The sequence below is a fragment of the Hippocampus comes genome, unplaced genomic scaffold, assembly GCF_001891065.2.
Source record: "Hippocampus comes isolate QL1 unplaced genomic scaffold, H_comes_QL1_v1.1 scaffold290, whole genome shotgun sequence".
Taxonomy (NCBI): domain Eukaryota; kingdom Metazoa; phylum Chordata; class Actinopteri; order Syngnathiformes; family Syngnathidae; genus Hippocampus; species Hippocampus comes.
The window spans coordinates 159750-185523 of record NW_017805629.1 but is presented as its reverse complement, the minus strand read 5'-3'; the positions used below and the strand labels follow the sequence as shown (position 1 = coordinate 185523).

At 43.1% G+C, this 25774-nt stretch overlaps 1 protein-coding gene across 1 annotated transcript; it reads right to left on the bottom strand.

Moving 5' to 3' along the window:
• Window positions 1–1882: 1882 nt before the first annotated feature.
• def6a (DEF6 guanine nucleotide exchange factor a) lies at window positions 1883–25460 on the bottom strand. The gene is made up of 11 exons (XM_019881546.1): window positions 25206–25460; window positions 23507–23647; window positions 20257–20442; window positions 11461–11688; window positions 11223–11369; window positions 10016–10124; window positions 9643–9941; window positions 9396–9562; window positions 4076–4274; window positions 2644–2734; window positions 1883–2351 (listed from the first exon to the last, which is right to left on the bottom strand). Exons 1-11 carry the CDS (start codon window positions 25299–25301, stop codon window positions 2149–2151), a joined length of 1866 nt encoding a protein of 621 aa, XP_019737105.1. The 5' UTR covers window positions 25302–25460; the 3' UTR covers window positions 1883–2148.
• Window positions 25461–25774: the final 314 nt, after the last annotated feature.

Here is a 25774-nt window from a genome sequence, read left to right as displayed (position 1 = left end):
CCCTGCGTTGTACCTCGTCAATCTCAAGTTGTGACAGTAATTGCCGTTTGTGGATGTTGGAACACTGAGCTACTAGTTGTTTCGTGGTCAACCGTGACTGTGGGTTTCGAAGTAACCATTCAGCCTGCATTCTCTGCATGTAACCCCTCTGACTAGGGTTGCTTGAGTAGTAGCATTCCAACAGAGCCATGTTATCGCATCTTGCCCATCTCCGCTTTGTTCCAGTCGCCCATTTTTCATCAAGGTGCTCTGGTTCCCCAGCACCGGAAAATGAATGAATGTATATACAGTATATAGTGTGTACATATGTACATATACTGTATATATGCACGGACGCATGCACACACACAGTGAGTTTTTTTTTTTTTTTTTTTTAAGAATTAAAGCTACAATTAACAGTCACATTCTTTAGAGCAAATCCTCAGGACGATCATGGAATTTTGACACCATGCTTGGCCCACAAAGGCTGCCTCCGAATAGGGTGTATTTGGGACCAATTCCCTAAATGCTGTTTGTCAATGTTCAAGCCCTGAGTTTTTGAGATTGTGTTTGGAAGCACTAAACATTTTCTTCAGGGTACACACTATTGCAAATATTGTTGAGTTTTCAGGCATGTTGTGCCCCTAAAAAGGCCATTCATTAGTCCCAAGAATAATAATCATAATGTTGGCGATTCCAAAAGGGCCTTTGCACCTACTAGTGCTGGGACACAAACAAAAAGTATTTACCTGCTAGCTGTTATCCATCCAGCCATCCATTTTCCGATCCGCCTATCCTCACAAGGGTCGTGGTGGGGTGCTGGAGCCTATCCCAGCCGTCTTCAACCAGTAGGCGGGGGACACCCTGAACAGATTGCCAGTCAACCGCAGAGCACACAGATGAACGACCATCTGCGCTCACATTCACACCTAGGGACAACTTGGAGTGTTCCATTAACCTTCCATGCATGTTTTTGGAATGTGGGAGGAAACCCGAGTACCCAGAGAAAACCCACGCAGGCCTGGGGAGAACATGCAAACTCCAGACAAGGAGGTCGACGCGCTAACCACTGGACCACCAGGTCACCCCCTGCTAATTGTTATGTACGCATATGATGTAGACTGGTCCTCATCGTAATCCTTGGTGCGTCATGAAATTACTTCAGTAACTGACAGTTACTGAAATTACTTGTTTTGGACACACCACCAAAACAGTAGTACTGTACTTCTATCATGATTGACACACCTCTTGACCAATGTTGCATCTCCAGTGATGATGCAGTCACACAATCATTATTTTCATTTGTTTCATTTGAGTGTACAGTACACACAGTATGTGAATCTGGTTTCCTCGTCATTTTATCTTAACTGTAAAAAAACGAATACCAGTATGTTGTATGAAGGAAATGATACTCCGAATCTTTACACACATAAAATTTCAGCCATACCTCCTGCACATCAATATGAATTGCTGATGCGCATTATTTGCGTCTTTTGTATGTACAGTAATCCCTCGTTTATCGCGGGGGTTACGTTCCAAAAAGAACCAGTGATAGGTGAAATCCGTGAAGTAGTTAGCTTTATTTTTTACAGTTATTATACAATACTGAACTACGTATACAATGAAACCAAAGACCAAAACCTGTTTTCAGGCCCAAGCACAAAAAAAAACAAACGTTTTCAACAAATAACTAAAATCGTTTTTGGAAATACTGTACTGTAAAATAATATTTTTAATAGTCAGTACGAGGTTGGACTGTTCACATCGGTCAGTGCCTGAGCCAATCAGGATGCAGAACGCAATTCACTGTTTAAAAGCATTCAAAAAACTGCACACAAAAAATCAGTGAAACAGCGAAGCCACGGAAAGTGAACCGCGTTAGAGCGAGGGATCACTGTACAGGTAAATACTTGGGCATTTTAACATCATACTGACTTAGCTGCTTGCAGTTCCATTCATACAAGGCACTGAGGTATGTTCTGTATCCAGGTCAGACACCAGTGGTTAACAACGCAAATACAGTGCATCATTATGAGATTGAAAAACCCTTTTTTTAAACTGAGAACAGTATATCTGACATTTGATCAAAATGTTGATGCTGAAAGGCCTGACTCCTCCAGTCAAAATACCAACGATTCCTTGGATATGCATCTTGTCTGAATCATGCATTTAGGGGAAATTTTGGTCTCCATTCGAAGTGTGGGAGTTGTGTCTCTCTAAATCTGCATCGCTTCTGCGGCCAGCACCAACATTTTCTATAAGATGCTCATTTCGATCTTCCGATCCCGATTTCCTTCTGAGATTCAGCCCAGGGTCTCTCTGGCTCGGAATCTGGAAGGATGGTAGGGAGCTTCTCGACACAGGTCGTTTATCTGGACACAAAGCATACACAGAACAGAGATCCTCATGTTAAGACGGGGTTTTTGACTTGTGGATATTTATTCGTTGATGCTAAAAAGGCACAGAAAGCCCAGTTTGTGATGTGTAGACTGTTTAGTGTATATATGCAGTAGTCACGTTCCCCGTTGGAGCTTTGAATGCAGATACTGTACATACAGAAAGTGAAATATGCAAAGCAACAGGACAAAATGTATACATTTGCTCCTTATGTTCCCTATACACCGCTTATCTGAATTGTCGCATGCACATTGTGTGGAAACTCACCGCCTGGTCCAATGGGTCGCATTAGTCTGTTCATCTGAACATTCCAGTGTTTCACGTTGGTGCTCGCTTGGCGAAGTTTCCTCTGAGCAGCCTGTATATCAGAGCATCAAAACATAAAAAAAATGTATAGTATAGCATCACAAAAGGATAACTGTTTGCATTGGTTTGTCTGGATCAGCAAAAATGGAATGTAATTCTGCTCCCCCAAGAGGAGGCTTCAAGGGGAAGATGGACTGGGAGATCGACAGGCGGATCGGCGCAGTGTCTGCAGTGAAGAAGGAGCTGAGCCTAAAGGCAAAAGGTCTCGATTTACAATTTCTCATTCCTACCATTTTCTACCACTTAGCCGGAATCGGGTCGCAGAGGCAGCAGCTTTAGCAGGGAAGCCCATAGTTCTATCTCCCCAGCCACTTATTCCAGCTCTTCCTGGGGGATCCCAAGGCGTTCCTAGGCCAGCTGGGAGACACAGTCCCTCCAGCGTGTCCTGGGTCATCCCCGGAGCCTCCTGCCGGTGGGACATGCCCGAAACACCTCGAGAGTGAGGCGTCCAGGAGGCACCCTAATCAGATGCCCGAGCCACCTTATCTGGCTCCTCTCAATGTGGCTCGACTTTGAGTCCCTCCCGGATAACCGAGCTCCTCACTCTAAGGCAGAGCCCGGACACCTTGTGGAGGAAACCCATTTTGGCTGCTCGGATCCGGGATCTTGTTCTTTCAGTCACAACCCACAGCTCGTGACGATAGCTGAAAGTAAGGCATGTAGATCGACTGCTCAACTCACGTCCTTCTTCACCACAACAGAACGATACAGAGTACACATCTCAGTAGACGCTGCACCAATCTGCTTGTCGATCTCACGCTCCATTCTACACTCACTCGTGAACCACAAGATACTTAAACACCTCCACTTGGGGCAGGATATCATCCCCGACCTGGATAGAGCACTCCACCTGGAGTTCCCTACCCGTGCACTTGACAGACCATTTGAGCATATTGAACATAGACTAGAGCAGAGGTAAGGACGTCCGGTTGCTGGAGAGCCATATCCTGCCTGTTTTGGATCCCTCCCTACTCCAACATACCTGATGCAAACGATCAGCTCATCAGCAAGCTCTGTAGAAGCCTGAAACTATCATGATCCATTGAATCAGGTGTGTTGGAATCGGGAGAGCTGTAAAACAGGCAGGATGTGGCTCTCGAGGAACCGGAGTTCCCGACCTCTGGACTAGAGCAACCATAAATATATTATTGCTTACCTGACTGTCTGTGGTCCATCTGGGATGGTCAAATTAAAAATGTATTCGATTTTTTATTTCTTGACTTAATTGGTGGCACGGTAGGATGTGACACTTTCTTCTTGAACTAATAATAACCTAAATTTGTTTGAATTAACTTTTCTATAAAAACGTGGATATCTATCATTCTTTGCTTACCACTACATCCTGGTCAACCCTGTGCCGGTTGGCCCGGACTTCCTCCAGCTGCCTCTGTGCCTCATCCAAGGCCCGCGATTTGGCTTCCATCTCCTGCTTCAGCTCCTGCCATTCCCGCTGTGTTTTCAGGATATACTCTTCCTGCTCCTCCTGCAGGGTCATCAGCTCCTTCATTTTCTCCTCCTCCTCAGCAAGTAACCTGCACCCAGTCCACAACATCCACAAAAATGACTTTACCAAACAACTTTTGTCCTTTAAAAGCCACTACACAGAAGGTCCTCAGAGTCTCTGTCAGCTCTCCTCAGGCAAACTAGCATGCCATTTTGACAGACACAGTTTGGAACACAAGTAGAGTAGAGAGTGGCATGCGCAATCGCAATCCAAGTGTTATTTGTTGCTTTCATTTTCAATGGCAATCGAAAAACAAAAACCTGATTTTATTTGTAAACATGTTTTAAAATTTTGACTTTCATCAAAAATACGTACCGGTAACTTAAAAAAAATGGGCCACAGGACTGGTTGACTTTTGATATTTAAGTAGCCAGCTTTAAGTGACCCAGAAGGTGCGAAATGAACATTTGAAAAAGTCTGTTCGCTAGTTAACCGCCACAGTCGGGACCAAGACAGTGATCGATCTGCTATATTATACCATTGCAAAGTTTCCAAAAGTGATTCTCAAAGTGTGAAAGCGGGCTCTCAATAAAAAGGTATGCAAAATAATTGTAGAAAATTATATAAATAAAAAACTGCATTTCACACATGAGATACAATAAAACATATTGTAATGAATTAAAATATCTACCAAGGGGCAAGAAAATGACAAGAGGTGAAAATCAATTTAAGACTTGTAAACTTTGAAATTCTTTCTGTGTAATGTGCACATCATTTAAAACGGTCAGACAAAATAAATAATTGAATGTATGATAGTGTAGTGACTTCTATGTACATAATTCACCACCAACTGCAAATGTGTGAATGCAATGTTCATATGCTTGTCAAAGAGTTCACGATTATTTGGTAACGGGGTAGAAATAATTGCAGTCCCTTTAAGGACCGCCATTTTAGTCTGCTTGTCTCTATGGAAACTTACTTTCAGCGGGCTTCGTTTGGCGCGAGTGTTTTTTTGGTGGTGCAAATAAAAAAACACGACACACTCTCTCTCGGAGTGCGCACGTGAGAAATTGTCGCTTTCTTCGAGTTCTACAATAGCATGATTATTATTTCATATTTTTATTTTCGTGCTTTGTTACAGTTGTTAGAAAAGCGTGACATAAATTTTACTTAAATTGAATGTCATGAGTCTTTTAATCATTTCCGTATGAATTTAAATATGTATTCATTTATTTCAGTATTCATTTCAGTCTTGAAATACAAATTTATTTTAACATTTAATGATTTCAAAATTTATTGAATAATTTTTGTCACTCCTGTCCTCTTCGTGTGAATGGCCTACGATTGGGTGGCGACCATGATGTAGCCCGCTTCTCGCTCAAAGTAAGCTCGCCTCAAGCTCAAGCTCACACGCCACCCAAGTGAGGGGTAAGCAAAATGGATAAGGAAAATACATGGATGGAGGTCATTTTAGTTGAACAGGAAAAACTTTAATCATACTGTACATGTATAAATGTGTCTTGCAAATTTTTGTTGATGGAAAGAACTTTGAAAAAACTATAAATGTCTGGGCAGTTACAGTATATAACATGAGGTAGAGTAAAAATGTAAAATAAGAATTCTATTTCTTCAATTATTTGGATTTAAAAGGTATGTGATGTATTTCTCAAATAAAACTGAATAGCAGCAATGGTAATTAAACATATGTAATATCATTTAATTTTATGGATAAAAACTTTTATAATTATTCATATACAGCAGTGAAATCTACCCATTTTTGTCCAACTCAGGGGGTGGCCATTTTGCCAACATCACTGTTGCTCAGGGCTTGTGTAACGACCGAGAATGGCTCAGCTTCAGAAAACAGATTACATTCATCATATTACTGTGAAGAAAATTTCCCTTGAAGAGTAATGATCTTTTTCCATGTTATATTAGGGCTGACAGTTACTGGTAATTTGATGGATTGTGGTCCTCACTATTTAGGGATGCAATTACATTATGAAATTAAAGTCAGTCCTGTGGCCTATTATCAGTATTGTATTTTTGATTTGAGCCAAAAATGTAAAGGCAATTTTGTCATTTGACAAAATAATGAGTTGCTGTAATTTCTTCTGTGTTTTGAATCAACCAATTCACATTGACATGAATGAATGGTTCATTCCGATCCACTTAATCGCGGGGGGTGCTGGAGCCTATCCCAGCTGTCGTCGGGCAGTAGGCAGGGGACACCCTGAACTGGTTGCCAGCCAATCGCAGGGCACACAGAGATGAACAACCATCCGGGCTCACACTCACACCTAGGGACAATTTTGAGCGTTCAATCAGCCTGCCATGCATGTTTTTGGAATGTGGGAGGAAACCGGAGTACCCGGAGAAAACCCACGCAGGCCCGGGGAGAACATGCAAACTCCACACAGGAAGGCCGGAGCCAGGATCGAACCCACAACCTCTGCACTGTGAGGTCGACGCGCTAACCACTGAACCAACGGGCCGCACAAATGAATGGTTACTGATAAATAAAAGGCCGGACTTCCATTGGGGTGGGGGTGCGATGTGACAACATCTCAGCTATTTGCAGTGCATTGCGGGACTTGTAGCATCCACTGTACAATAATCTAGCCATTAAAGCATATTTCTTCTCACCGTTAAAAGATCATGTTGGACCAAAAAAAAAGAATAAAATCCATACATTCAACGTTGGTAGTTTCAGGGGTGAAATTCATGATGAAATTCAGGGGTCTCGGTAGTCAGAGTGCATGGTTGAGAACAATGACAAAGTCGAATCTGAGGAAGTTAAGATAAGTGACGTTTTGATTACGATACCCAAAAAAATGTCAATGACGGCAACTTCCTTTGCAAGCAGCTCTGCTTCCTCAGGAAGATGACATGACTTCAACTCCTTTCACTTTGGACATTTGCCACACAGAAAACCAACTATGTCACTGGTGAACGCAGGCAGCTTGGTTAACAGTAGCTAAAATGACACTGCAGTTCTTTCAGATTCAGATTCAGAAAACTTAATTTATCCCCGTGGGGTAATTAGAGAGAGTTCTGCCCAATGTTCGATTCTGACAATGTTTACCGAACACCTGAAACCTGAGGCGAGTGTCCAGAATGTGCGCACCCTCCAAAATACATCAAGATCAGCAGCAACAGCACCTAAGTGCAGGTGTGATTCGTCGACTGTATTCTTTTGAGACTTGTCCACAGGTGTGAAGGGGAGTGTGAATGCTTGTTGGTTTGTGTGTGCCTTTTGCTTGGCTGGCAACCAGTCCAAAGTGTACCCTGCTCTTACGTGCTCTAAAGTGATGTCATTTAGGCATTGTCTGCACGTAGCCAGATATTTTGCAAATGGAAAATATGGGTTGCCCAGACGTCACCGGAGATTTTTTTCATGAAAAAAATTTATGTATTTTAGGACCGTCAGCCAGTCTATCATCGTGAGTACGTCACTCTGTCACGCAGCTCCGACACGGACCGCAGTTGTGTCCCGTGCGTTCTCCCCTAATTTCAGCGCAGCTCGAGCACGTCACACATCCGCTCCAAGTTCCGCACTCAGTATTCACATGACATCCAGAAAGCTAGGATTTAGATTTCTAGATATTATTTAGTCGTGAGGAAAATTAGAGGAATGTGCCTCTACAAAGTTCTTCCCGCACACTAATCGTCAATTTCAGGATGTCACAGGTGAATGTATCCTGTGTGCATAACGGGTGAGAGAGAGAAAAAAATAGAAAAACAGCGGAAATATTATATTGCGTTTGAGTACGTAATATTTACTTTCTAACCTGTTCAAATATTTATACAGGCCTGTATAATTCATGTGGAAGAAGCTGAATAAAGAAGTAAATGTGAACACACCCACGTCCTCCCATTTTGGTTCATTTTACCAGAGAACACTGGAAAAATACATCACGGCTAAACATGTAACCCATTATGCCTTTAACCATCAGGCCTACGTGAAGCATCTCCGGATCAGCCGGCCAGAGATACAAGCACCGCAGAGACTGTTGACATTTTAGCTTTCTCTTTATTATTTATTTGGATATTTTACAGTTCACTTATTTATTCATTTAACTATTTAATTTTCTGTCATTTTATGGAGGCCTACTCATCTATCCATTTATTATTATTTGTTAATCCTATTGGAATTTATTTTCTCCCTTATTTTCTTTATTTTTCTCTTTGTCTTATTTCGTCATACATTTTTTTTGTAATTCATCATGCCAAGAGTCAAAACACATGCGAATATCATCTACGCATCAGTGCAGCACACATTGTGTGGGTAAACTACAACTGCCTGTAATTATGCACATGGCCAGCAGATGGTTTCATGTGCACATGAAGCAGTAAGAAACGAACTGGAACCAAATGGCTGAAATGGTGTGAAGGCTCCTGAGGCTTCATCTCGCCATCTCTACAGCACCCTTATATTTAAAGATCACTCCTGAGCAGCCCTGGCTTCCTCATAGCTCTGCTTCTGCATTAATTACGCCAGTTCAGCCCTGCCCGTGTCCCTTTTTTCATGTCTTGTCTGTCTGGTTAGATGTTTGTTCCCACCTGTTCTCATCAGCCACGTCCCTCATGTTGACCAATCAACTCAGTCAGATGCGTGTGTCTTGTCCAGGTTTTCCTTATTGTTGCATCAGTTTGTTTGCGTTTACTTCTCTGAATCCTTCCAGTCCTTGTCAGTTGATTGTTGTGTGAGTCTTATTCCAGTGTTTGTTTGTTTGTTTGTAACTTTGAATCTTGGTTTTTTTTTTATTATATTTGTTGATTTTGTATTTTTTGTTCCATGTGCCCTGTTGAATATCCTATTTGTCCTTTTGAGAATAAATGTCATTTTTGAGTACAATCATGCCTTGCCTCCCTGCTTCCACGCAGTTGGATCCCAACCAAGCAAAGCAGTCACATGAGGAGCTTCAACATGGTACGCTAAAGAGCAAGAGTCAGTCTACACCAAATACTATGTAATTCTTTATAATTCTGTTACTAGTTTCTTTATTTATGATTGTTTACTTCCATGTTGTCACTGCTTTACACATATTCCGTATATTCCAGGCGTGTGCAGGTGTTCATGCAATGTAAATACATTAGTGTAGATTCAGCTTGTGTGTCATGATGCGTCATAAGCACAATTCTTTCTAGTCCAATGAAAAGAAAAGGTAAATAATGTTCATATTTTGTTGGATAAATACAACTTTACCCTGCTTGAGCATTGCGGAAGGCCTCCTCATCCAGCCTGGCTCTAATCTCCTGCTGCAATGCCTCCTCCAGTCGCTTCTGCATTTCCTCCAGCTCGTGGACCCTCTTTCTCTGCCTTTCCGCTTCCTCCTCTTTGAGAGCCATCTCCGCCTGCATGCTGATTCGCACCTTGACACCCACACACCAGGAAGGAAATGTCTCAAAGCCAACTCTCTTGTGAACGTCCTCGCATTTGCCGCAGTGCTCACCTCCTCGGCCTCCCGCAGCTGCACCTCGAAGGTCTGCTGGAGCTGCTCGTGTTGCTGGCGCCTGCTCTCTTCGTTCTGCGCCAGGAGAACCTGGGCCTGCTTCTGCGCCTCCCTCAAGAGCTCCAGCTCCTCCAGCTTTCGCTCTCGTTCATCCTGGAGGGCCCGGAGCCTCTGCAGCTCCTCCTCCTTGGCCTGTTGCCTCCTCTCGCGCTGCTCACGCTGCTCATGCCGCTTCAGTTTCAAGTCCTTGTGGAGGGATGTCTTCCCCTCCACGTGCAGCCTGATAGCTGTCTGAATAGCTATGGGTGGATGACAAATGAGGTTCTGTGTAATTGAAGAACCTCTGTAGGACTGATGTATTGATTTTTCTGACCTGTTGTCCATTCTTGTCTCTGCTTTGTGTCTGATGAGCTCATCTCATAAGTTTTGGAGAGCGTTTTGAGACAAAACATGCACCTTTTACCATCGCGGTCGGGCAGCACCTAAAACAAGACAGCATGCAAACGATTTTGGCAGGATAAGATGTCATGCTCGGCACAAATGGTTAGCACAGTGCAGAGGTGCAGGGTTCGATTCCGGCTCCGACCTTCCTGTGTGGAGTTTTAATGTTTTCCAAGTGTCTGTGTGGGTTTTCTCTGGGTACTCTGGTTTCCTCCCACATTCCAAAAACATCCATCCATCCATCCATCCATTTTCCAATCCGCTTATCCTTACAAGGGTCGCGGAGGGCGCTGGAGCCTATCCCAGCTGTCTTCGGGCAGTAGGCGGGGGACACCCTGAACCGGTTGCCAGCCAATCACAGATGAACAACCATCCACACTCACACTCACACCTAGGGACAATTTTGAGTCTTCAATCAGCCTGTCATGCATGTTTTTTTGAATGTGGGAGGAAACTGGATTACCCAGAGAAAACACACACAGGCCCAGGGAGAACATGCAAACTGCACAGGAAGGCCGGAGCTGGAATTGAACCCGGTACCTCAGCACTGTGAGGTCGACACGCTAACCAGTGGATCACCGGCAATGATGATGACAGAATTGGATGTCCCTGTACGGATTCTGGACATGATTTGCATCGACTGAGCTGGACAACGTATGTATCACGAACATACTCAAAGGCAGTCCATTCCAAAAACATGCATGGAAAATTGATTGAACGCTCCCAATTGTCCCTAGGTTTGATTGTGAGCGCACATGGTTGTTTGTCTACGTGTGCCCTGCGATTGGCTGGCAACCAGTTCAGTGTGTACCCCGCCTCCGACCAAATGACAGCTCGGATAGGCTCCAGCCTGCCCGCGACCCTTGTGAGGATAAGAGGGTTAGAAGATTGATGGATGTAAAGAGGGTCCAAACATCCATCCAGCCATTTCCAATGGCACTTCTCATGTTTAGCATCACTGGACTAGGTAGGCCACTTATTAAGATGGATAACCATTAACGCTCACATCGTCACTGAGTGGGAACTGAAGCAACACTGCCTGCACCAAACTCAGTTGAATGTACCATTACACCATTAGTGACTTGAGTCCAAACAGTTGTTGGCAATATATGAGTGCAACAAGCACTTGCTGCGTTTACCTCAACACAGCAGTTGCCATCCAAAACAATGTTGCCCTGGCACTCCTTGCGGTCCTCCCCAGTGTAGTAAAACAAGTTGCTCGCCCTCAGAGTGAACCAGCGCTCCTTCCAGTTTCTCCTGAGTTGGCCTCTTTTCCACAAATAACCCTGCAACACACATGCATGCAGAAACACACACGCACGTCAGAACGTGAAGCAAAGCATTTCTGAAAGCAGGCCACACACACATGACTCCTACCTCTTTAAGGACATCGCCAACGATCTCCCTGTATACTTCCTCTATAGCCATGCTGATGACGCTGCTATCAATGCCTCTGGCCAACTTTCCTGCATCCATCATCTCCAAGAAAACCCAAACAGTGATGCCTCTCTGCTGCACTGCATCTTGGGAAAATAAGTCCTCCAGTTCAACACAATTGAGCTCAACACTCATTGCTGTGCATATCTTCTTCAGTAGGTACTCCACCTGGGTGGCGGGGATAAAAAGATATACAGAGAGATTGTTACTATATTATTATTTGAATTCCAAAGCTGTTTATCACTCCGCTTGAATCGCTTTTAACTGATTAACTTTCCTATGTTTGTTTCTGAGTCGGTTGATGGTGTAGTGGTACATTCGCTGGACTTTTGTGCGGGCAGCGCAGTATCGATTCCTACTCAGTGAAAATGTGGATGTGAATGGTCATTTGTCTCTATATGTGCCCTGTGACTGAATGGCGACCGGTTCAGGGTGTTGTCTGCTTTCTGCCTGAAGTCAGCTGGGATTGGCTCCAGCAACTCCCCGCGACCCTGTTCAGGATAAGCGGTGTTGAAAATGGATGGATGGATGGATGTCTTTCTTTGGTACAGCAAAAATTTACAGCAAAAAAACGTGCCCCAGTAACAATTAGTTGTGCTCCAGTCTCAATTCAAATTGTCAGTCAGGGTTGCCTTTACCTCCTGATAGGCCCCGGGACTAATCATCAAATATAGTCCCCCTGAGTTCAAAACTGTGATGCGCAACTAATTTTTCAACATCAACAAACAGATCAGCACACATTTTTTCTGCTTTTCAGTCATTTTAACAGATAGCCAACAAATCAAAAGGTTCACAGATTATACTTCTGATAAACCAATCGTGGATTTTTTTTGAGTAGACAGTTGTTGTGTGCACCGGGGTGCTACAACAAGAGTTTTAAGTTAAGTTGTAGCACCGGTGTTCAGGCAGACAGCTCCTTCGACGCACAGGTGACTCTCGGGTGCAGTGGTGGCTGCGAACGAGCGGCTCATCTGGGGTGCCCGTTCTACAGCGAGCCTGAGACAACCCCTCGTCGGGCATCCCCTAATTGCTCGCTCACAGCGACAGAGGCGAGATGCTCTGCGAGCCTGTTGGCATTCCGCCAAGTGCCACTTTTCTCACATACTCAGAGGTAAGCCGGTTAGCCCTAGCCAGCCTGCGTTCCGCACCAGAAGCAGCCACATGCACGGCGGGAGCCTGGCGGGTGCGTGTGCAAATGGGCAACAGGCCTGTCACCCGGCCAGCTACCTGGTGCCACAACTGCCCGCCTGCGCTGCTCCCTGCTAGCCAGCCAGCCTTGCGTAGCTCCGAGCCACTATGTTTGTCTCAAAGATGAAAGCCATTCAATTATCACTACACATGACCCGTAACCTTCGAGGCCTTTTTATGACAGCAAAGACTCACCAGTATAGTCCTCTCCATCTGCCATTGTGACAGTTGTAAAAAGCACTCCTGGTGCACCTGTGCTATCCAACCTGTCCAGCTTGTACCCCATTATGTCCTTTTAATCAAACTTACACGTGAAGTGACTTTGACAGAATATTGACAAATAAACTGTCGCGGCGGCGGTCCGGTTAGTTTAGCTGCATAAACAATTGCACCTGGGGATCAATCACGTACGGTGTGATGCCGCACTGGTATGATTGACTGAAAAATAAACAAATGGCTGAATAATGTGGAATTTAATGCTTTCTGATGGGTGCTTTCGCATTAAGCTGTAGGCCCCTGTGGGGCGGGCTTCTTCATCTACTTTTGCAGCAGGGGAGTGACTGACAGAAATGTCAATGTCAGAGTAATCAATTAGACATTCATAATAAAGACCGAATGAGCTCAGGAGACACTCGATTCTGGTACCAGGGGGGAACGGAGAGAAGCGTTAGGTTTAAATTCTCTGTACGTCACCCACGGATCAGGGGTGTGTCCAACCTAAGGAGTGAGGGCTGTGGAAGACACACACCGAACTTGTTTGACTATGTGTGTGTATGTGAGTGAAAATTATGTACATGTTCCAATCTATGCACAGAGATCCAAAACCTGTGATTGTTGCAGTGCGCCTTCGATGAGCGCTCCGCTTGACTGTGTGATGACATACGGACACGCTGCTTATATAGAGGAAAGATGGACGTAAGTGTGGACGGCATGCGGACGTTCAAAGGGAAGGGTGGGCGTGAAAGAGGACGCTCAAGGCACACCTACAAGTAGTTGGATCTAATGCCGGTACGTAGATTGGGCAAAACAACTTTGGACCCCTGAAAACGACACGTATGAAGAGAGACGCCTACGAAGCACAGTTCAAACTTCAAGCGTTCAGTTACGCGGAGGAACATGGCAAACGAGCAGCCGGGAGAGATTTTAAGAAAAATGAATCCATGGCTCACAAATGGAGGAAGCAGGAGAACAAGCTTTGCCAAGTCGAGCAGACGAAACTGGGTTTCCGCAGAAACAAGGCAAGGTGTCCCGAGTTGGTAGACCAACTCGAGCAATGGATTCACGGTTACAGAACATCCGGGAAGGTGTATCTGTGGTCCCCATTCGACTGAGGGCAAAAACGTTTGCAGAAGAAATGAAAATTGAACATTGTCAAGGTCCGTCTTGTTATACATGTGTATACAGGTTGGTGGGAGGAGCCTCCTGCTTCACACCTTCTGTTAATTATCATCACCTCGGTATTTAGAAACAACAGAAGTGCAAGTGGAAGGAATAAGATACATTACATTGGGTCTATCATTTGTTCCCTAGTGTTACTTGTTCCTCAAATGTTGTTTAATCTGGGAGTAATCATCGTTTGTTCGACAACTGATGAATACAAGTACATCTATCGTTGTGTTCCTAGGTAGAGTAGTTAGATTCAATGGGTTTCTTTCTGTTTTAGGGGTCCTGTGTCTACTAGGGCTCGTTCCACCTCTTTGAATTTAGATTTGGATTTGGATAGTTTGAGAATCTTCTTTGGTTGATATTTTTGCGTGATTGCTCTGCCGTTTTTTTGCATGCATAGCCGTTACCAGACCTCTTTTACAGGAGTATGTGCTCCAGTATTTATGAGCTTTGTTCAAGTATTAGATTTGGATTGGCCAGCAGGATGGGGAAAAATAACTTTCTCACTTCTTTATGTGTCTCATCCACCTGCAGTATTTTCCTTCATTCATTTATTTGCTAACCCCCCCCCCCCCACTCATTATGTGTTTCAAAATGCTGGCTGGTGGGCCCTACTCCGACAGACGGTTGATATTGGTCTGTATCAGATCAGACGCCACGGGGGCAAGGTCAATAGAGTGACATCTACAAGGGCCAATGGGACCAAAACACCATAACTTCTGTTTTTTTTTTCATTGAAATTCAAAAAAAATCAGTGCCATGCAATTCTTGATTCCATCCAGACAGGACAAAAGTGGCATGAAGAAGGAAAGGTCTTTTTTGCTCAGAGGGACATAGACGTGAGTCTTATCCGCATAGAAGTGGAAGGAATCACCATGTTTTATTAAGAAGGAACCCAGTGGCAAAAAAATACAGTGAAAACATCAAGGGCCCTAATACAGAACCCTGTGGAACACCATATGACAAAGGGAAAGAGCCATCAAGGCTAACACAAAAAGTCCTGCCTGCCAAATACAATATAAACCACTCCAGAGCACGGCTACTCATGCCCAGCTAGTGCTGTAAACGAGCCAGCAGAACACTGTGGTCCACCGTATCGGACGCTGCAGTCAGATTCAACAAAACATAAAAAACACATGGAAGACACGCTTTTTCATTAGCCCCAAAGAACTCCACACCAGACCGCTCTCCTATGCACGGCTAGCACAACACCACGGTCTCCATTGCTTTTTCATCACAACAGGCGCACATTGGGTTGGGGGCAGGATCAACTGAACAGCACAAGCTTGTGCTGCGCTCTTGACACTCGCAGCAAGTCATAACATTTTACAAGTGGCAAGTTTTGGCCAATATTTTTGGGGCAATTCAAAAACTGAATAGCAGTTGCATAAAGTGAAGACGTCACAAAGTGCAGCCCATTAAATGCTCAGAAGCTTTGCCGGCCGCCGTCAGGTTAAAATATAGCATATGTAGCACACATATTTTGTGTCTGACAACCCTGAACCTTCTGTACAATCCCACATGTACCATGGATGAAATAGTGTGATGGTGATTTCACGAGCGCCACGCAAAACTGTCCGCCAGTGTTTGTTCATTCTGGCAAGTTCACTCTCATTAGTTTGGTCTCCTCTCTGGTAATTTAAACGAGTGCTCTCATGATAAACTGCAGGAATCTGTTCAACAATTCGGGGTAAGATTCTGTGCAAATGAGTGCTGGAGAATCGACAAACACAATGTTATCATGTTTAAGAGTTTTATGCTTGATTGGCCTCAAATGTGTGTGTTCATACAGCTCGTGCACAATGGAGCACAGAGATTCAGGGGTCAATTTAAGGTGAATAGAGCCAAGGCGCTTGTTAACTGATAATACAGGAAGAAAGATTCAACTTAGGGCAGACAGGATGCGCTCCAGCATGATAAGATGTCCTTGAGCGAAGTTACAGATGTCTCAGTTCATGGAGATGATGGATGTAGGTGCTTGTACCGGGAGGTGTCTTGGCCTGCAGGTGTCCACTGAGGGGCGTATCAGGGGGCCGGGCTGAGGAGCGTGGCATGTAAATGAGGAGGGGAGTGTTTTTTTCTGATATGTTACTTGTAATTTGCATAAACTGTCAATAAAGGCCAGCAGGAGCTGCGAGGGTTCAGGTTTTCGGTTTGAGGAGCGAGCACGAGTGAGTGCGGCTTCAAAGAATAGTGCCTCCTGCTGCAGTAAAAGACAATCTCTTCCTGGGTCGAGTCTCTGTTCAACGGTCTGAGTGAGCAATTTCTGACAATGGGCTAAGTGGGTTTCAGCACAGAATCAATACTTTTAAAAAGAACAATTGGATTATGATGGTGAGCCTTAATAAAGTTTGACAAACGTTCCCTTTTGGCCTCTTTAACTGTGCTCTGGTAGCAACGCCAGTCTTTCAGCATTTATGTTTTTTCCATTTGGCTTTGCGACATTCCTTTTTAGCTGTGCCAGTTCTCTCATTAAATCAGGGCTGAGGTCTGACTTTTGATCGCACCGTATTTAAAGGAGCCACCAAAGCCAATAGCCTGAGCGGAACCAAGAATTGCTCCGTGCATAAAGTAGGAACACAAAGCTCATCAAAGGCATCAGAGAACTGGCCAGCTGCGAGAGGGTAAGAAAATTAATAAATAAATAAATACAACATTCAATAATTGAACCGCTAGCATTAGCAAGAGAGCTGAAGTGTGTGTGCACTGTGCATGTGTGTGTGGGAGGACGCGGCCATAGTAGGGGGCCTGTGCCCCAGAGAACTTCATGACCAGCAACGCCCCTGCTCGCATGTTACATGCTTCCTTAGTTTAATAAATTCTGTTTGATTCCTCCATTTTCTTTGAATGCCCTTTGGGGTCCAATATTCAGCAATTCTGGACGTCTGACAATCATCTCCTCTATTTGTCTCACTTTACCTTTCATTATTCAAAGTTCACGTTTTATCACTGCAGAAATGACAGAGACCTGACGTGAAAAGTGCATTGTGAGAGCAGCTGAGAAGATCATTGGTGTCTCTCTTCCCCCACTCGTGGCCATCGACAACTCTCGTCTGACCCGCAAAGCCATCCAGATCACAGGTGACCCCACCCACCCATCTCACAGCCTCTTCGACCTGCTGCCGTCGGGGAGGAGACTGCGATGGCTCTGTGCGAGAACCAGCAGGCTCAAGAACAGTTTATGCCACCAGGCGGTCAGGAGACTCAACTCCCTCCCTGTTCTGCCCACACTCCCCACCTCTACCCCTGCCTCCTGCCACAGACTGTGACCCTACCACAGCATCTGACATCCGATGATGGCACTAAAACAATGCACTATCAACAATAATCTAACTTTAACCTGCAATAATCACAAGTGCCCTTGGTTGCCTGTTGATTGCTATTTATTGTTTTATTTCTTTATATTTATATATGTCTTTTCCTCTTTTTATGCAGTTCAGTTTTGCTGCCCTTATTTTTAGCTGCGCGTGTTTCAATGCATTGCGTGTTTGCACTGTGGTTGAGAGGAAAGTACTGTAATTGTGTCTGTGCTGTGTGTTGCACATAGAGCATATTTGACAATAAAGCTTGACTTGACTTGACTTGAATATACTGAACATCAAAAAGTGTGTGATGGGTGATCTACTTTTGCACTTGGCTAATGTTCTCTGAAGATTTGTTTTCACAAACTTACATGAAATAGCTTAACAAATACCTGTATAAAAAATGTAATCTAAATAAGTATGTATTACCAGTTATGTGAATTCCCAGATTCATAGAGACTTTTAATTTACAGAACATCAATGCAGATTTCTTGACACAGTGCGTAGTTTAGAAAGTGTATAAGAGGTGGATAATGTTCTGTGGGGCTCAGCGTAAAATAAACTAACGTGGACTGTGAATGTAGGCTTTGTTCTTGGAAGCGTCTGTGAAAATGACTATAAATGACAGGAAACCAAAACGCAAGGTTGAAGGTGAGACAAGAGCCCAAATGGCGGTATAAAAAGAGCTTGTGTGTTGCATGATGCAAGTAACACGATTTCAGTCAGGCTGCACTTGGTGCTTGCAAATGATCTTGTGATATGTTTGTTTTATAGATTACAGCCTTCTCATTGGAATGATGCAGTAAAACATGGTTTGGAAATAATCAGATAACAAACAAAAACTATGTATTCATTTGGCCCATCAAACTGTTGTTCATTTTGTTTTAGTTTCACATTTATGTATCAAAGGTGCTACAAAAATACATACTGGATGAAGGGATTGTGAATATGACAAGGCATTTTGAGACTGCACTTGGAATTTTTACACAAGTTGGACAAAAAATATTGAATGTATATGGTCAATATAAGAACAGAACTGCAAGTTGGAAATTCATCTCTTTTGTGACGCTGGTTGAATTTAAATCTGATCAACTCTCAAAGCAGAATTTACTATTGAGATCAGTTTTATGTTATAGAATAATTCATATCAGAGTCCAAACTGCCATCCTCATAAAAGCAACATTTTCACATTTTCATAATTTTACATTTTAATGTCATGTCTTCAATGACTCAAACAGTCATATGAGTATAATCTGAACATGTCTGCTCAAAACAAAATAAGTAGGAGGGGTAAGAAAATTCAGTAGCTCATTTTCAGACAGGGTTGTAGTACTGGAATCTGGACTCTGACTCAAGTCCGGAATCAACTTTCTTTTTTTTTTAACTAGACTCGAACTCTTTGGCGTTTGATTCTGACTTATGTCAGACCCAGCCGTTGGACTGGCAACATTTTTTGTTATCAACTCGACCGAGTCCAGCTAAGTATTTATTCCTGAAAATTCTCCTTCAAAAGAAACTTGAAATTACATTTTTCAGATCAAAATGGCCATGTGATTGGTTAACCTGACTGCGAGGAATTCTGGGACATCAAACTCTGCTGCAGTGACACGTTTTTCATTCATTAGCTTTGTGTTCTGCGTTGTTTTCATCTCTCACTGCTTGATGCATTCTGCTGCTCCTCAGTGGCCAATCTCCTCCTAGTCTCTACCATGAGGCCGACCACCATTAACAAAGCAAAATTGTTTTTGAAGTTTTTTGGGTTATCGCCACACACATTTAATAAAGCAAAGGCTTCCACGCCTTCTATGAAGAGTGTTGAGCAGGATGAAATTTCCCAAATTTTTTGGTCATAAAAATTGTATTTGTCTGTTTCATGGATTACTCTTCATCTCATCTGGACTTGGGTTGGACTCGATAAAGGTGGACTTGACTACAGCTCTGTTTTCAAACATTAAAACATAGAATTGACCAAAAATTATGTCAAATGTGATGTAAACATAACACAGACAAGCCTGAATTTGTGACATCCAACCAAACCATCAAAACAACATTTTGGAGTAGTAGCCTAGATATAAGCCCTGGGTTGCGTTGATTTCAATTACCGTACTTTTCTTCCTTTTTAAAAATTATTTAAAAAGATAAAACCGGCTTGTTGAAGAGAAAACAATGCATGGCTCTCAGTAATCACAAGAACTACAAGCATCAATTCCAATTAGGTTGAGATGTGAAAAATTATTTCAACGCATATTCACTTGAATACACTACAAGGACAACATTTAATGTTTATTGGCGATTTATTATTATTATTTTTTTTAATCTGTCTTTTAAGTTGATGTCTGAATTGCATTGCAAAAAGCTTCAACACGGCCAACAAAAAGCTAGGAAAGTTGAGTAATGATCCAAAATTACCGTCTTAGGACTTTTCAATGATTAACAACTTGATTGCAAATCAGTGTCTGGACTGGAGAGAAAATGTATTCCCTAAACAGAGCCGGAACCCAAAAATAGAAGTTCCACTATGGCGTAAGTCAGACAGGACTGGCCTATAAACTTAAGTATCAACATAAAAATTATATATAGAACACAGTGGTACAGATTGAACCTGTCCCAACTAGCTAGAATGGCACCGGATGTTGGACCCCTTGATTGTGTCAACCCTATATGTAAATTTTCATGTCTGTTTAAACATTTTTATTTTGTAAATTCAACAATATATACCATGTCTACAAAATTACAGTTTAATGCTTTATATAAATTCAATTGAGGTTAGCATGTTGTTGTGGCCCTGAATAACCATTCCAGTTTCTCACATGTAAAATCACATTGAAAAATGTATTCCCCAGCTCTGGGTTGGACCAACCTCATCGGGGACCATCACCAAAGGGTACTTGTCCTCCGACAGAAAGTTAAAAAGGCACCAAAGCCGAAATGCGTCTCGCTCTGCCAGAACTGTGTCTGAACTCTTGTTGGGTTTGTAGTTTTTCTTAGCTGTCAGGGTCCAACACAGCTCATCCACATCTTCCTTGTTGAAGGCGCCTTCAACTACCTACAAAAAAAAAAAATGGTTAGCACCAAAACTTCAGGGTTGCATCTACTCTATGATGTGAATTTAGGAGTGCTGCAATCAGAATGTCAAGCACCATAATAGTTAGAATGTGTTGCTTCCAAAAACATGCTTTTCACCTCAAAAAAGTGAATGCAACTACAGTAGGTACATGTTCCAATGTCATTTTTAAAAATATAGAGTGCCCTTTAAATAATAAGAGCAGTCTTTTTATTAATGTAACTACGAATAAAGACTCAGGAGGTAGTCAATAGTGTATATTGATACCAGTAGTCACTTCTGCCTAGGACTTGCTTCGTCATATCGTTTGTTTCTTAAGGCAGTGGCCCTCAGCCAACATTTAGTACCAGGTTGCAAATTGCACATCGATAATCCGAGCCTGAAAGAATCTTTACGCCTGGAGTCAGATGCATCTGCCTTTGCTTCTTGGTATGACACGATCTGAAAATAGACCAAATGGTAAGCGGATCCCACAAACGTGGGCTCAGAAAAACGATGGCGCAAAACAATGAAAAAAAAAACCGACAGAAAAAAAAACAAAGTATAGACAAAGAGCACCTGCGACACAAAACCAGGAAATGCCAATTTGAACAAAAAAACGCTTATAAACGGCAAGGTAATTTTGATACTCTAAAATACACTACATGAAATGGCAAATGTTAAATTCCACAAAATTTTACTAATCCACGAATAACAAGAAATCCAAAAATACTTACTCAACAAGAAAACTAGCGAAACAAGAGTGACTCTAACCATAAACGAGTCAAATAGATTTTTTTTTCTTGAGCAACAGCAACCAAGGTCAATAATCCGACAGTGACTAGGCAGCTTGGCAGTCCTTGAATACATGGAAACCCTTGATTGGTAATGAGAAACAGGTGCACCACTGCAGAGGCACGCCCTCCACTCCAGCTGGTGCTGAAAATAAAAACAAAGACGGAGGAGAACATGACACTATACATGTCGAAGTGCTCATCTCTCGCATGTGATACGGGAGCCAAAAATCTCAAAAGCTCATAAAAATGATTCAAAAACAAAGCAAACAAACAACTTCTTCAGGAAGACAAAAAGGCCAAACGATGAGACGAAAGATGAGCCTACAACTTCCACTACAACTTCCAAAAAAAAACAAGCTCCATTAAAGAGACAATATCAGCAGTCCAACTTTAAATATGGGTTCATCACTACATGTTTAGCATGCACCAAAACCTTTCTGCGCAATCTGTGATGATGAGCTTGAACATGAGGCAATGAAACGACCAAAAAGGTCAATTTTTGTAAAGCAGGACTTTCTGCAATGACGACCAGAACAAGAAAACACAGTAAACTGGACAAAAGCAGTCAATCAAGTTAATTGAACTTACTTAATTTTCATTGAAGAGAAAACAAGCACAGGGTTCGCACGAGAACAACGACATCAGCGTAACTGTGATTGATGGGCAGAACACTTCAGTGGCATCCAGAACTGTCCATCTTTCACTAGGACAAAGCCGAAGAACACCAACACCAGGTGGTCATAAGCCCAGAACCTGACACTCCTTCAGTGGAAGAGATTGCCAAAGTCAGGAAAAGTCCTGGGCCCTGAGGCCCTTCCGTCAGAAGTGTTCAAGTCAGGTGGCCCAGCTCTCCAAACATGTACCTCAGAATTCTACCAGGCAATGTGGCAAGAAAAACAGCTACCACAGGAACAGAAAGCTGCGACCAATGTGCATACTTACAAGAGAAAAGGGAACAGTTGCTCTTGCGACAATCACCGTGGTTTTGCCTCTTCTCCAATGTGGAAGAATTCTTACCCACATTACCCTCAACTACTGTACCTCATGGACTAACTTGAGCAAGGCCACCTCCAATTGTCAGTGCAGTTTCCATGCAGGATCGAGGAACCTCTGATATGGTGTTTACCGCTTCCCACCTTCAGTTGAAAAACGTTGAACCACATCAAGACCTGTTTACCACTTTCGTGGATTTGATGAAGACTTTTGACACCACGGCCCACCCAGTACAGGTGTGATGGCAAGATGTTCAACACCAAGTGTCTGCAGTCCATCATAAAAGTTAAAGAGTAGGGATTCCCTCGTTGCGCCCTAAATACCAAAGTGAAAGAGATGCAACAGAAGAATGACAGCTTCTCATCTTCATGTAACAACTTCTATCCTACAATCAGCACCAGGTAAACTGAGTTGAGGAACCAGCTGACCTCAGAAACTTACATCATGCATCAGGTTGGAAGGACAAAAATTTCAAGTCGTCGAAAACTTCACATAGCGCGAAAACACACCAAGCGTGGAAACGGAGATCAAAATTTTGATTGCCTTCCGACGAAACGAAAAACTGATGCTGCAGGTCCACCTTCAGTCTCTCCGCAGACGAAGCGCTACATATTTGTATGACAAATTTTTATTCAGAATTTTGATATTCAGCAATACATATATAGTATGAGGAAAAAGGAGCTCAGCAACTAGCAACAATCAGAGTAGTAGTGACTTTGGAACAGTGGTGGCTGGTCAACAGAGGGTGCTAAAATATTGCCCCACCACACATGGTTGTCACCACATTACTTTCCTTGGAGACAACAAATAATAATAAAAGCCGGAGTACCCGGAGAAAACCCACACAGGCCCGGGGAGAATGTGCAAACTCCACACAGGGAAGCCGGAGCCGGAATCGAACCCTGCACCTCTGCACTGTGAGGTCGACACGCTAACCACTGGACCACTGGGATAGGCTCCAGCACGCCCCACGACCGATATGAGTATAAGCGGATCAGAAAATGGATGGATGGATGGATTATTTTGTGCGGTATATTGCATCAAACATGTCAAGAGCACAAGGCTGCACATAATCAGTTGCCACAAAGAAAAATGCAGTGCATGACATGTGATACACAAAAAATTACCGTACATTATGACACACTACTGCTCAACATATACACCGCTGTAGGCAAAGTATGTGATATTAGGTAAAAAAAAAAAAAAAAAAAAAATCTATCAGATTTAGGGTTTATCTCCGCGGCTTTCCTGATTATTTTAATGAGTAGGAAAATCACCTTATCCAGAATGTATTTGTTGAGGTAGGGCATGTAACCCTGACTGGAGACCGGACCATCATCATCATCGCGGAAGTGCTCCTCCAAAGCAACTGGGTCATGCGGGATGCACAACACTGTGCAGAGGTTGTGCGATAACACCTGCAAATCCACAAAGTTGGAGTCTTTAAACAACAAACGCTGCTCAAAACAAGTGCAGGGACAAATCAGATTGAATATGCCGAATAAAACAGAAATACAGTGCATACTTCACAAAACAAAATGCATGGATTGTTAGCATTTTTTTAATGGTAACTGCAGGTTTAAAATTCTGAGTGAGACTTTTGTTGAAAATAATGCATGATAAAGAGGTGATTTTATGAGGGGAAGTGAAGGAAATGTAAAGCATGGGTCGAAACATTTTGCTGCCGGAGTAAAGATAAGCAACGTATAATGACAATCTCATCAAGTTATACGTTGGTCTGAAAATAGTAATGACATTTTGCATTTCATCACAAGATTCTTAACAGTATCACAAGTTGTATGCAATAAATGGCAGTTACAGCCAGAGATGGATGCATGATGAGTGTGGGGACTTTGAAATTCACTCTCCTCCTCCAAAAATTTGACTGAAAAAAAAAATAAAACTCCACCCATGAGAGAGTCGGACCCCGTTTTGTGCTACACTTGTGTTGGGAACGAAAACAGGGCCAATGTTAGAAGGGTGACTCTTGCCAGGGACTTCATATGCACTCATTACTTGCTTGTCACAACTCGCAAGAAGTCACTACTGTATACATCGAGCATGACCTACTCTAGGTGCAACAAGACAATGAAAATGAAAACCAACACATAACACGTCTAACACAACTGACATGTAATTCTGCAGCTATACGTCACAAGGCAATTCACAATTGAAGAACTGTCCATGCAACATAATTCATGTAAACAGTGTAAAATAATGGATATTTTTTTTTCTTTAATTAAACAGACTGCCAAGAGTGCCTTCACCTGAAAGTATTGTGAAATGTGCTGCAAGGCCTAAAACTCCCCGACCACATCCTGCCTCAAGTCTCCACTCCAGAGAAAAAAAAAAAAACTTCTGCTGCTATCTAGGCCATGCTTTTGTGAGCAAAAGTGTAATACACCCTGTTGTACACTCGCTGCATGCATGTGGGGAATAAGCCCTGTCATGGGGCTGAGGACCATGGATGTGGTTGGAATGAAGTGTGAGCTGTAGTGACATAACCAACACGAGGTGAGGCAAGAGCACAAGAGGCTGCATTGAAAACAGAAACAACAATGACCAACACATTTCCACGATCTCTGCGCTCAACTGTTGTCTGTAACAAAGTTCTTTTGACACACAAGCTCACACACACGGCTTGTGTTGTGTACTCTCAATCCAACAAGCTGTGCTCTGACGGATCCAGTGCCACAGGACGGCTTTGCACGACACACTATATTCTGAGATGGAGACTCAAGTTCCTATTCTGGACTTTTGTCCTATTCCCACAAAGGAGGCTCATAATGAAACTCTAACTTGCTTGTTTTATTTGACACTTCCTCCGATAGATACAACTTTGGGGAAATTGTTGGTAATCAAGTAATCAAAGTAACTCCTATTTTAAGAGCTTGTGTGAGTTTGAGGGGGGAAATGAAGCGCAGTTTTATGTATTTCATAGGAGAAAAATAGAAAAAGGACACACTACACACTCACCTTCAGCTGAGACTTGGAGACCTTTCCGCTCCTCTCCAAATCCAGTGCCGTGAACCCATACCAGATGGATTTGAGTAGCTCAGATCGCAGGTCCATGTCTGCACCAGCGTCACTTTCTGATTTCCTCTATCTGCACACTGTCTTCTTCCTTCCTCTGAACGCACGCGCGTCGGCTGTGCAGCACTGCGGTCACGGTCACGCAGACGCAGCAGGATGTTGACCTCCTGGCAGCGACACCTGCTGGACGTCGGTAGTACCTGAAGGAGACCTCGTGGGAAGGAAGTGGAGGATAGGGAAATTTTCTCGACTAACAAGGTAGGACTGAAAACTCGGAATGGGTCAATGTAGAAATCTATGATTTGGACCATTTCACACCGATGGAAAGTTTATATCTTTTTTGTTTGTTTGTTTATTAAATCGATTTTAAACTGTCATTTGATACTCTGCTCACTGATCGCTCTCTGCTGGGACATGACAGTTAATATTAATTACGTTTTTATGCCTGCGGCCCTTGAGGATAAGCGTTTCAGATAATGGATGACTTGGTGAATGGATAACATTTTGTTAGA

Excerpts from the sequence above, each read along its gene's own strand:
- def6a (XM_019881546.1), bottom strand. The coding sequence starts at position 25,301 with ATGGACCTGCGATCTGAGCTACTCAAATCCATCTGGTATGGGTTCACG. Across the intron at positions 23,648-25,205 it reads TCTCCAAGTCTCAGCTGAAG|GTGTTATCGCACAACCTCTG; the intron begins GTGAGTGTGTAG and ends GTGGATTTGCAG. Across the intron at positions 11,689-20,256 it reads TGGTGATGGTCCCCGATGAG|GTGGAGTACCTACTGAAGAA; the intron begins GTTGGTCCAACC and ends CCCGCCACCCAG.